The 14001-nt window shown below is 34.6% G+C and overlaps 1 protein-coding gene across 1 annotated transcript; it reads right to left on the bottom strand.

Moving 5' to 3' along the window:
- Positions 1-4107: 4107 nt before the first annotated feature.
- LOC142231129 (neprilysin-1-like) lies at positions 4108-5625 on the bottom strand. Its single transcript, XM_075301748.1, has one exon. The coding sequence runs from the start codon at positions 5623-5625 to the stop codon at positions 4108-4110; it is 1518 nt and encodes a 505-aa protein (XP_075157863.1).
- Between the last annotated feature and the right edge of the window lie 8376 nt (positions 5626-14001).

Here is a 14001-nt window from a genome sequence, read left to right as displayed (position 1 = left end):
TCTAAGGAAGATTTTGTCAACATTTTATTTCTATAGAAAATTTTGTCAAAAATTTATTTCATAGGAAATTTTGTCAAAATTTTATTTCTATAGGAAATTTTGTTAAAATTTTTTTTCTGTCGAAAATTTTGTCAAAATTTTAATTCTATAGAAAATTTTCTCAAAATTTTATTTCTAAAGAAAATTTTGTCAAACAGTAATTCCAAATCGCTTTTGTTTGAAAATAATTCTGTAACTTTTGAATGTATTAAGATATCAACATATTGTTGTGCCAAAGCTGAGATGTTTTTCTCTATGTTTACAGGTTTGTAGGTCCCTGGTTCACGGGCTGACCTATAGACGTGGGAAGTTGGACACCTCGGATGTATGAAATTTTTCTATATATATTATCACCGAAGTGATTGTATAATTGGCGTGTTTATCAACCTATCTTCTTCATATTCCGTACAATCAAACATTTTATGGGTCACGAAAAATTTGCAAAATATCATCCAAATCGGTTCAGATTTAGATATAGGTTCCATAATATCTTTCGACCGATTTAGACTCCTATAATCATAGAGGCCAAAGCTTTACTCCGATTTATATGAGACTATACAAAGGGAGTAAAATTTACATTCTACCAATGGTTGCTAAATTTGGTTGAAATCGGTTCAGAGTTAGATATAGCTTCCATATATATCTTTCGCCCGATTTAGACTCATATGACCGTAGAGGCCAAATTTTAACACCGATTCACGTAAAATTTGGCACAGAGAGTCAATATATATATATTCTCCAAATCTGTGCTAAATTTGGTTGAAATCGCTTCAGATTTAGATATAGGTCCCATATATATCTTTCGCCCGATTTAGACTCGTATGATCATAGAGGCCAAAGTTTTACTCCGATTTATATGAGACAATGCATAGGGAGTAGAATTAATTAAATTTTGTTAATTAATTAATTAATTAGAATTAATTAATAGCTCACATATATATCTTTCGCCCGATTTAGATTCATATAAAAACCGGAGACCAAATTTTCATTTCGATTTACTTGAAATTTTTTCTGGAGAGTAGAATTACGATTTTAGCTTTGTGTACCAAATTTAGTTCAAATTGTTATAGATTTGGATAAAGCATCCATATGTATACGCCTGGGATGGGGAAATATGGAGAATATTTCATATTTTATACCCATTTCAACGGAATTTTACTGCAATAAATTTTATTTTGCATAGAAGAAAGATTTAAAATTCTATTTAACTGTGTCGAATTTTATTCTAATCGGTTCAGATTTAGATAAAGCGCCGTTTCCGATTTAGGCAAAATTGGCACAACGTCAGCGAAGATGTCCCCATACTTTTCACAGAATATTTAGATAAGGTTCCGAGGCCAAATATTGCCACAAACCCGAGAATTGAAATTTATCCGATATTCTTGTGAACTCACCACTGCTAAGGAGCAAAAATAAAAATTCCTCAAATTGTCCTATACTTCTAATAATTCCCAGCAAAAAAATGTGGAAGTTCTTCTAGAGGCACAACTTTAAAAGCATTTCCAAAAATGTTCTTTTTTTTTAACAACACATGAAGTAAAAACCATAAAGAATTTTAAAAATTATTTATTTGGCAAAATATCACAACATTTTTATACCCTCCAACATACACAAAAAAAAAATTCTGATTCAATCACGAAAATAATTGATCCAATTAATTTTTAATTGAAATGTCTTCAATCACAGAAATGATAGTATCAATTAAAAAATTAATTGAAGGTCAATTAAAAAATTTATTGATTCAATTAAAAAATTAATTGATACTATTAATTTTCATGATTGGTTTTTGTTTCAATTAAAAAATATGTTGATTCAATTACATTTTTAATTGAATATTTTTTAAAACTCAATTAAAATTTTAATTGGAAAATTTTTCGTGAATTTTTTTTTTGTGTAGGATGGGGGGTATATTAACTTTGTCATTCCGTTTGTAACACATCGAAATATTGCTCTAAGACCCCATAAAGTATATATATTCTGGATCGTGGTGAAATTCTGAGTCGATCTGAACATGTCCGTCCGTCCCTCCATCTGTTGAAACCACGCTAGGTCGAATGGTATTGCAAATGGGCCATATCGGTCCACTTTTACGTATAGCCCCATATAAACGGACCCCCAAATTTGGCTTGCGATTGCTCTAAGAGAAGCAAGTTTCATCCGATCCGGCTGAAATTTGGTACATGGTGTTAGTATATGGTATCTAACAACCATGCAAAAATTGTTCCATATCGGTCCATAATTACATATAGCCCCCATATAAACCGATCCCCCGATTTGGCTTGCGGAGCCTCTAAGAGAACCAAATTTCATCCGATCCGGCTGAAATTTGGTACATGGTATTGGTATATTGTCTCTAATGACCATGCAAAAATTTGTCCATATCGGTCCATAATTATATATAGCCCCCATATAAATCGATTCCCAGATTTGTCCTCCTGAGCCTCTTGGAGGAGCACAATTCATCCGATCCGGTTGAAATTTGGAACATGGTGTTAGAATGTCGTCTCTAACAAACACGCAAGAATTGGTCCATATCGGTCCATAATTATATAGAAAAAAAAATTATAATTATATATAAACGAAAATTTCATCCGATCCGGCTGAAATTTGGTACGTGGTGTTGGTATATGTTCTCTAATGACCATGCAAAAATTTGTCCATATCGGTCAATAATTATATATAGCCCCCATATAAACCGTTCCCCAGATTTGATCTCCGGAGCCTCTTGGAGGAGCAAAATTCATCCGATCCGGTTGAAATTTGCAACGTGGTGTTAGTATAAGACCGCTAATATCCATGCCAAAATTGGTCCATATCGGTCTATAGTTATATATAGCCGATCCCCAATCACACAAAAATTGGTCCATATCGGTTCATATTCATGGTTGCCACTCGAGCCAAAAATTATCTACCAAAATTTTATTTTTATGGAAAACATTGTCAAAATGTTATTTCTATAGAAAATTTTGTCAAAATTTTATTTCTATAGAAAATTTTGTAAAAATTTTATTTCTATAGAAAATTTTGTAAACATTTTATTGCTATAGAAAAATTTGTCAACATTTTATTTCTATAGAAATTTTTTTCCAAATTTTATTTCTATAGAAAATTTTTTCTAAATTTTATTTCTATAGAAAATTTTTTCAAAATTTTACTTCTATAGAAAATGTTGTCAAAATTTTATTTCTATAGAAACTTTAAATTTAAATATATATACGTATTTAGTCGGCCTTTTTTAGTTTAATATATACTATGTATGGACTACCTTGTAATTTAGAAGACGGTGTTAGGAAGTTTTAAGATACCTTGCCATCGGCAAGTGTTACCGCAACCCAAGTAATTCGATTGTGGATGGCAGTCTTCAGTAGAAGTTTCTACGCAATCCATGGCGGAGGATACATAAGCTTCGGCCTGGCCGAACTTACGGCCGTATATACTTGTTTTAATTCACATTCAAACCACTGAATTCATATCACACCCTAAAAAGTGATTGAAATTCAGCGCAACGGCTGTTGAAATGGTGGAAATCCGTCCTTTAATAAGCCCATGTTAAATTCATCGCTTCTGCGCTAATTTTGTACTACTTCCGGATCTAAAAAGAACATTTTTACCACTTTTCGACTTTCGTCGAATAAATCATAAATGCACATAAATCAACTTTATATTTTCCATTTTTATTCTTACTTAATTGTGTTTCGTTCGCCGATTTAAATTTAAAGTCTAGTGATTTTGTAGAAGTTCAAAAATGTTTCTCCAAATCGTTTCTGATTTAAATATTTGTATATGGGAATATAAACTTTTATATAGCTCCCAAGAAATGTGAAGTTGTTAAGATGGTATCACAAATTTATACACATAGTGGTGAAGGGTATAATATAGTCGGCCCCGCCCGACTTTCTACTTTACTCACTTGTTTTAATGGTAACAAAGAAATAAACAGAAGTGGGAGTGTTTTATAAGAAATTTTATTAGAGTATAGCATTGAAGAGGTTGTGATAAGAATGAATTCTGTGTCATTTTATTTATTTCATAAAACTTCCATTTTGTCATGAGAAACCTAGTGATATATCAAATCCACAAATGGCACAATTTATGAACCCTTGTACAATTGAAAGTTTCATAGAATTTTGGAGAATAATAAACGGAATCATTAACACGATCCTTAAGTGTACCGTGATATTCGTCCCTAATTGTAGGATAAATATCACAATAGGATAGAGCAAAATTTAAATAGAATATTTTGTCTAGTGGCATAAAAATCTCTTGCTGCTCGAATGTGAAACCTTCGGTGACATTTAATGTCAACTTTGCGGCAAAAGCTTCGTAAGCATAATGTAAACCACGGATATCAGCAATTCTATCATTTTTGGCATTTTCATATTGTGAGTCCATACACTGGGAGCTTTCATTAAATTTCGGATTTGTCATCATTGTCTCATGATGAGTATCAATGATTTTACCATCAATACCTCTCTGGAAGAGGTAAAAATCAAAAGCATGTAGTAATTCATGGGCCAGACTAATGCCAAGAATGCTGTATTTGAAAACATCGTGGAGGCTGTTATTATATATGGGACTCTGTAGTATAGTATTGGGTATATAAATTACATGCGAATCGGGTACAAAATTGGGTGTATAATTTTCCATATCTGGAAATGTGTTTGGCTGAAAATATCGGCTGGCTTCGGAACGGGCTCCTTTGGAAAGGCCTATGTCTTTCTGTTTTCCATTGAAGGCAAGCAATTTCAAATGATTTCCATAAAAATCAGATATATCGATATCTAAGTTTGAATAGAAATTTTCCAATATCTCGATGGTATTCTCTCGGGGCAAGTTTGCCACTTTTAATTGCAAATTATCAAGTTTATACAGAAGATGTATTAACGTGGTATCATTGAGAAGATTTTTATTTCCTAATAACTCCTTTTTCACTTGCATTTTGATGGTGTGAAACATTTGATGGGTATCCCACATATCTTCATTAATATCCGTTCGCATTTGCTCATAAACCCAGTGCATGACAAAAGGAAGTTGATTTCGTGTAGATTCCATGCAACCAAACTTTCTAGAGAAGTCATAGGTTTGCCCGATTATGTACCATATGAATTTTAGCAATAAATATTTTCCAATGAAGCGATTTCCATATAGATTCACCAGAGCTTCCAAACGTCTTAGATAGGCAAGGTCGTCGACATTGATTTTCACTTTAGATATTTCAGGAATATTTTCCATAAGAGTTTCTAAGTATTGTCTTAGCCATGGTAGATTGATGTTCTCAATATCAATATCTTCAACTTTCTCTTTATCAGTATTATCTTTCTCCATATCTAAAAGTTCTTTTAGCATAGATTCAAGTGTTCTGGTATGTACCCAAAACAAATTGATTTCACCCTCTTCAATTTTATGATCAATGTTGTATGCAATAACTTCCTTTGGTATGGTAGAAAGCGGCGATAAACCATATGGCTTGCTCAAATTAATGTTAACTTCACTAGGGGATTCCCCTTTTTCGATTATAGCAGTGTCGAAAATAAATCCTCCGAAACCATATTTGTGCATAACAGCCAATAAACGTATCCAGTCCATATCTACGATGTTGTATAGATCAGTGAGTTGGGTGGTCAAGTTTAAATTCTCATTTTCCTCTAGCCACACTAAATATTGCCATATTGAGATATTTTTATACCCTCCACCATAGGATGGGGGGTATATTAACTTTGTCATTCCGTTTGTAACACATCGAAATATTGCTCTAAGACCCCATAAAGTATATATATTCTGGGTCGTGGTGAAATTCTGAGTCGATCTAAGCATGTCCGTCCATCCGTCCGTCCATCCGTCCGTCCGTCCGTCCGTCTGTTGAAATCACGCTAACTTCCGAACGAAACAAGCTATCGACTTGAAACTTGGCACAAGTAGTTGTTATTGATGTAGGTCGGATGGTATTGCAAATGGGCCATATCGGTCCACATTTACGTATAGCCCCCATATAAACGGACCTAGATTTGGCTTGCTGAGCCTCTAATAAAGCATATTTCCTCCGATCCGACTGAAATTTGGTACATGGTGTTGGTATATGGTCTCTAACAACCATGCAAAAATTGGTCCACATCGGTCCATAATTATATATAGCCCCCATACAAACCGATCCCCCGATCCATAATTATAAATAGCCCCCATATAAACCGATCCCGAGATTTGGTTTTGGAGCCTCTTGGAGGAGCAAATTTCATCCGAGTGAGTTGAAATTTGTGGATGATAGTCTTTCGTAGAAGTTTCTACGCAATCCATGGTGGAGGGTACATAAGATTCGGCCTGGCCGAACTTACGGCCGTATATACTTGTTCATATTAACACAGGACTGAAAATAATCATAAGCCTTTTTCAAAAATTCTGGTTTATTTTCCAAGTCTATGGTTTTCATGTAGTTATCTAAATCCTTGGTTGCTTGATCTTTTACGATAGAAAATATACCCGATTTATTCCATTCAAATTTTTTCCTGGTTTGTTGCCATTTGGCACAACTGTATTCATAGAAATCTTCACAAGGATCAATTTGAGAATCCATAGAGGTTTCGATTATTTCAAGTTGTCTTCGATTTGCCTCATTTTCAGAGTTTACAAAATTCACATTAGATGCCAATGCGATAAGCCGGAACACTAGTAGATTTATTGCAGACTTTCTGATCAGTGTCATTATTAAGGTTTGTTTCACTATGTTCGCATTTAAAACGTTTCGTATTAATACTTGCGAAATAGATGAGGAATTTTGCAATTTATAGCATTTGGATTTGACCTTTACAACATTTAATGCTTAGGATTATCGATGTGTGTTTTATTCACTCAAAAGTTCTTATATCAGCATTTACCTGGTGGCACCATAAATTTGTCATTTTATTTGTAAAACATTGTAATAAATCGTACATACAGTATTTATATTAATGATTGATGTAGTATATAACAGGGCTAATAAAAAGAAAGTCATTACTTGTGTATGAAATTGAAGGCTTGGAGGGGGCCATCGTGGTTATGGCTATTTCGGTTGGGAAAAAAAGGTGCAATATTCTCGAAATTGATTTTGGGTCCTGTATCCCTTACAATATTATGAATTGCCAATAACTTTGGAATGACACTATTATTTGGGCAAAACTACACAAGTAGTTAAGTTAAGTTAGTAGTTAGCACAAGTATATATGGCCGTAAGTTCGGCCAGGCCGAAGCTTATGTACCCTCCACCATGGATTGCGAAACTTTACTGAAGACTGTCATCCACAATCGAATTACTTGGGTGGCGGTAATACTTGCCAATGGCAAGGTATCTTAAAACTTCCTAACACCGTCTTCTAAATTGCAAGGTAGTCCGTACGTGGTATATATTAAACTTAAAAAGGTCCGATTAAATACGTATATAAATTTGACAACATTTTCTATAGAAATAAAATTTTGACAAAAGTTTCTCAGGTCAAATCTGGGGATCGGTTTATATGGGGGCTATATATAATTATGAACCGATATAGACCAATTTTTGCATGGTTGTTAGAGATCATATACTAATACCATGTACCAAATTTCAGACGGATCGAATGAAATTAGCTTCTCTTAGAGGATTCGCAAACCAAATCTGGGGATCTGTTTATATGGGGGCTATATATAATTATGGACCGATGTGGACCAATTTTTGCATGGTTGTTAGAGATCATATACTAATACCATGTACAAAATTTCAGACGGATCGAATGAAATTTGCTTCTCTTAGAGGATCCGCAAACCAAATCTGGGGATCTGTTTATATGGGGGCTATATATAATTATGGACCGATATGGACCAATTTTTGCATGAATGTTAGAGACCATATACTTACACCATGTTCCAAATTTCAGCCAGATCGGAAGGTCAGTAGTACTACAAATGGTTCACTCTCACATATACCAACCCCAGATTTGGCTTCCGTAGATTCTGGAAAGAGAAAATTTGATCCGGTTAAAAGTTGATACATTAGAACGACATTCAAAAATTAATTCATATCAGCCAATGAATATATGTAGCCCTAAATATAAGCGGATCCCCAAATTTAACTTACTTCAATCGAATCGGATGAAAAAAGTCCAAATTTCATCCGATCCGATTGAAGTTTGGTATGTGATGCCAACATATATCATCTAACACGCATGCTAAAATTGTTCCATATAAACCCATACTTATACGTGGGCCCCATACAAACAGATTCTTCCCCCATCTTTTGGTGGATAAAAAAAACCGATATGGACCAATTTTTGCCTGGTTGTTAAAGGTCATATAACTGGTTGGCTGATAAGTACCCTGTCTAACAAAAAAAAAACACATCTTTTTTGTCAAAATTCGTTTATATTATTCACCATAGTTCCCTGCAAGAGCAATACAACGATTATAACGACCTTCCAAATTTTTGATACCATTTTGGTAGTACTCCTTCGGTTTTGCCTCAAAATAGGCCTCAGTTTTGGCGATCACCTCTTTATTGCAGCCAAATTTTTTCCCTTCGAGCATCCTTTTGAGATCTGAGAACAAGAAAAAGTCGCTGGGGGCCAGATCTGGAGAATACGGTGGGTGGGGAAGCAATTCGAAGCCCAATTCATGAATTTTTGCCATCGTTCTCAATGACTTGTGGCACGGTGCGTTGTCTTGGTGGAACAACACTTTTTTCTTCTTCATATAATAATAACGCCATATAATAGTCACTGTTGATGGTTTTTCCCTTCTCAAGATAATCGATAAAAATTATTCCATGCGCATCCCAAAAAACAGAGGGCAATACTTTGCCAGCGGACTTTTGAGTCTTTCCACGCTTCGGCGACGGTTCACAGTTCGCTGTCCACTCAGCCGACTGTCGATTGGACTCAGGAGTGTAGTGATGGGCCATGTAGGGCCATGTGTATTACGCGTTAACAGCTGCAAACACCCCTCAGAATCATCAACACGTTGTTGTGTTTGGTCAAATGTGAGCTCGCGCGGAACCCATTTTGCACAGAGCTTCCGCATATCCAAATATTGATGAATGATATGACCAACACGTTCCCTTGATATCTTTAAGACCTCTGCTATCTCGATTAACTTCATTTTACGGTCATTCAAAATCACTTTGTGTATTTTTTTGATGTTGTCGTCGCTAACCACCTCTTTCGGGCGTCCCCTATTTCACCGTCCTCCGTGCTCATTTCACCACCCTTGAATTTTGCATACCAATCAATTATTGTTGATTTCCCTGGGGCAGAGTGCGGGAACTCATTATAAAGCCAAGTTTTTGCTTCCGTGTTTTATCAAAACACGAAATTCCTTTTTGTCCATTTTTTCACAATAACAAAAGTTGCTTCACAAAAGACGCTCTATCTCACAAACTAATTAACTTACAGATGTCAAATTTTGACACGAATCATTTGAAGTTTGGTACTATATAAAAATAATATGCATTTAATACTAGCGACGCCATCTATGTGTCAGACCGTGGACTTATCAGCCAACCTGTTAGCACAATGTACCAAATTTGAACTGACTCGGATGAAATTTGCTCCTCCAAGAGGCTCCAAAACCAAATCTCGGGATCGGTTTTGTATGGGGGATATATATATAATTATGGACTGATATGGACCAATATCTGCATGGTTGTTAGAGACCTTATACTAACACCACGTACTAATTTTCAATCAGATCAGATGAATTTTGCTTCTCCAAAAAGCACCGGAGGTCAACTCAGGGGATCGGTTTATATGGGGGCTATATGTAATTATAGACCGATATGGACTAATTCCTGCATTGTTGTTAGAGACCATATACTAACATCACGTACCGAATTTCAAACGAATCGGATGAATTTTTCTCTTCCACGAGGCTCCGTAGGTCAAATCTGAGGATCGGTTTATAAGGAGGCTACATATAATTATGAACCGATGTGGACCAATTTTTGCACAGTTGTTAGATACCATATACTTACACCATGTACCAAATTTCAGCCGGATCGGATGAAATTTGCTTATCTTAGAGGCTCCGCAAGCCAAATCTGGGGATCGGTTTATATGGAGGCTACATATAATTATGAACCGATGTGGACCAATTTTTGCACAGTTGTTAGATACCATATACTTACACCATGTACTAAAATTCAGCCGCATTTAAATTTGCTTCTGTTAGATGCTCCGCAAGCCAAATCTGGGTATCGGTTTATATGGTGGCTATACGTGAAAGTGGACCGATATGGTCCATTTGCAATACCAACCGACCTACATCAATAGCAACTATTTGTGCCAAGTTTCAAGTCGATAGCTTGTTTCTTTCGGAAGTTAGCGTGATTTCAACAGACGGACGGGCGTACGGACGGACGGATGGACATGTGTAGATCGACTCGGAATTTCACCACGACCCAGAATATATATACTTTATGGGGTCTTACGGCCATTTTCATGTAGCTCCGTTAGGCTTTAACTGCCAGTTAACAGAAAGTAAATTGCAAATATCTTCTCTCCAGTTAACTTTAACTGGAAAATTTTCGTCAGTTAAGTTCCTAACTGGCATATGGAATATATATGCAAGATGACAGCTTCTTCTATAATACAGTTTAAAAGTTGGTTAGTTAACGGAACACTAACGGAGCTTTATGAAAATGGGGGTTAGAGCAATATTTCGATGTGTTGCAAACGGAATGACAAAGTTAATATACCCCCCATCCTATGGTGGAGGGTATAAAATTGTATATTAGAAAAAGGAAAAACTTGTATCACAAAAAATCATTGGCTATATCCTAGATTGCGGGAAGCTAAAAATATAAAAGAAAGAATTTAATTATACCCTTCACCAGTACTGTGGTACAGGGTATAATAAGTTTGTGCATTTGTATGTAACGCCAAGAAATAATTGTCATAGACCCATCTTTTAGTATACCGATCGGCTTAGAATTAAATTCTGAGTCGATTTAGCAATGTCCGTCTGTCTGTCCGTCCGTCTGTCTGTATATGTAATTTTGTGCACAAAGTACAGGTCGCAGTTTAAGTCCGATCGTCCTCAATTTTGACATAACGTCTTTCTTCGGGTAGAAGACAATCACTATTGATTTTGGAAAAAAATCGGTTCAGATTTAGATATAGCTGCCATATATAGTTATCACCGATTTGATCACAATTCATATATTTATGAACCGATGTTCTTCAAATTTTGTACATCTGAATGTTTTGCCAGTCCCGTAAAAACTGTCAAATATCAGCTAAATCGGTTCACATTTATATATAGCTCCCTGTTGAACTCCGTTCAACAATTGTCTTTTTTGTTTATATTATAATCACTCTGAATTCAATGAATTACTGTATTGTATTGTGAATTACTAGATTGAATTATGAATAAGATATTGTTAAGAGATATGTTGAGTTTATTAATGCAAGTATGGCAACTCTAATAGCTTTCCCTGTTTATCAGAGAAAGCTTTCACTCAATTCTATTAAATTATTAGATATTTGTCCTTTTCTGTATTGAATTCATTTATCTACCAATTTGTTATTATGTTTTAAAACACTATGTCGGAATTGACCTTTGATTTCTAACTTCACTTGTGTTTTGTCAGTCAAACTGGTAAGCAGCCGCCATCCACAATAAACCTAAATTTTATAACTTTTATACTGAAACTGCCTCTTTTTATTTACTTTCTGTTTTTCATACTGACTTACGATTCTGGGAGATTATTAAACTATACAGTCCATTCCAGTCTAAGCCGTCTCGGAATTGTACACTCCCATATATATCTTTCGTCTGATTTGAACTTATATGGTCCCAAAAGCGAGAGTTTTGCCCTGATTTGCTTCAAATTTTGCACAGCGAGTACGTTTAATAGTATCGTTAATTGTGCCAAATTTAGTTAAAATCGGTTCAGATTTAGATATAGCTCCCCTGTATATCTTTCGTCCGATTTTGACTTATATGGCTTCAAAAGCCACAGTTTTGCCCTGATTTGATTGAAATTTTGCACAAGGAGTACGTTTAATTGTATCGTTAATTGTGCCAAATTTAGTTGAAATCGGTTCAGATTTAGATATAGCTCCCACACCCTCAAAAAAAAAAAATCGCTTCTTTAACATATGTGCCAAACATATTTTGCAGGAAGCACATATATTATTGGATACTGCCGTTTTATGTGAACATATTATATGTTTGGAAGCATTTTGAGCCCAAAAATATTATATGCTTGGAAGAATTTTTCCCAAAGACGATTGTGCTCATTCCCTAACATACTCGTTATTTTCACTTCCACGAAATATTTTAATTCTTGGCACCTTTTTCTGTAATACAAATAATGTTGAAGAAATTATTCACTTTTATAATTTTTTTAAATTTTACCTTTCGCCTGCACGGAGAATCGAACCGAGTACCATACAGTTTGTAAGCCAATACACTATCCACTGGGCTACGTAGCTGCCATGGTCACCAGCAGATAATTATCGTTATAAGTCACATCTATATAGCATAGTTTGCAGCGCCTTCGAGCCCATGCAAACATAACATTATTTAACAGAAACATACATTTCTTTGCCACGTGGAGCAGTGGTTAGCATGTCTGCCTTGCATGCAAAGGGTCGTGGGTTCAATCACTGCTCCGACCGAACACCTTTTTTTTTAAATTTACACATTTATATTTATACTATATTAAATTTTTATAATGAAACTTCGAAATGTGATTTATAGTCATTAACAGTGCTTGATATAAACGAAATTGACTGATTTTTGGATAAAATATTATTTTTTAATTGCAAAAATAACAATTTTGTAACAAAAAACTGTTTTTGGTACAAAACTTTAAAATTTGGAAGGAATTCAAAACCTAACAAAAGAAGAACGTGGAGTCGAGTATAAACATACATAAATAATTTTATAATATAAACATAACTTTATTTAGGCGTGAACAGTTTTTTACTAGCATTTAACACCATCGGTCTAAAATGCCTTTTATTTTGCTTTAATAATTAATTCATTTTAAAGAAAATAAACTTTTTAAATTGTTTTAGCTGCAAAACTCGAACTTAATGCCTGCTTTTATATTTGAAGGTGTCCGTCAACTCCTCTTGGACTACTTATTAATAAAGAGGAACTAAACTTTGTTTTTATACATTTTACTGTGCAATTTTTCACTATTTCCTCCTTATTTCATTTTACTGTCCCAACTCTAAAAAGAGTATAGTGCCCTTTCGTTATTTTTATGAAGACCCCTGATTTCTTTTAACGAACCAAGAAAAAAATTGTGCCCATAATGCCAAAATGATAAACAAAACACATGTCCACACATACATAAAATGCTGCTCTCAAGGCGAAAACATATGCTGTTTGTTTTTCAAATGTCTATTCTCTTGGTTCTGAATGTCTATTCTCTTTATTCAAATTAAATAATATTTAGACTTAGCATATCAAATTTTTGGCCTTATCATAAAACAGTTTTCCGAAACAACATACCAGCGGTTTCACAGAAATTATTCTCTTTTGATTCTTTCGCTGTGTTATGTTGATATCTTTCGTCAACTCTCCCGGTCTGTCGCTTTGAATAAAATATCACAACATATGTATGTTTGGTCGAAATTTTTAAATTTATATATGTTTGCATTCACACATATGATTTTTATGAAACATTTATGCCCCAAACATAATATATTCTAACATATTAACATAGATGTCCCAAACATTTAGTGTTAGTTTAGGAACATTACATGTTTGCACCTAAATATATTGTGTTTTAAAATTGTGCCCGAAACACACTTTGTTTATATCGGAACATATGAAAAACATATTTTTCTAAGAGTGCATATATATCTTTCGTCCGATTTGGACTTATATGGCCCCAAAAGTCAGAGTTTTGCCCTGATTTGCTTCAAATTTTGCACGACAAGTACGTTTAATAGTATCGTTAACATAAGTGTGCCAAATTTAGTTGAAGTCGGTTCAGATTTAGATATTGCT

This window comes from Haematobia irritans, chromosome 3 (assembly GCF_050003625.1).
Source record: "Haematobia irritans isolate KBUSLIRL chromosome 3, ASM5000362v1, whole genome shotgun sequence".
NCBI classification, from domain to species: domain Eukaryota; kingdom Metazoa; phylum Arthropoda; class Insecta; order Diptera; family Muscidae; genus Haematobia; species Haematobia irritans.
This window is presented reverse-complemented; position numbering and strand designations above follow the sequence as displayed.

Coding starts and splice junctions, on each gene's coding strand:
- LOC142231129 (XM_075301748.1), bottom strand. CDS start 5,625: ATGGACTGGATACGTTTATTGGCTGTTATGCACAAATATGGTTTCGGA.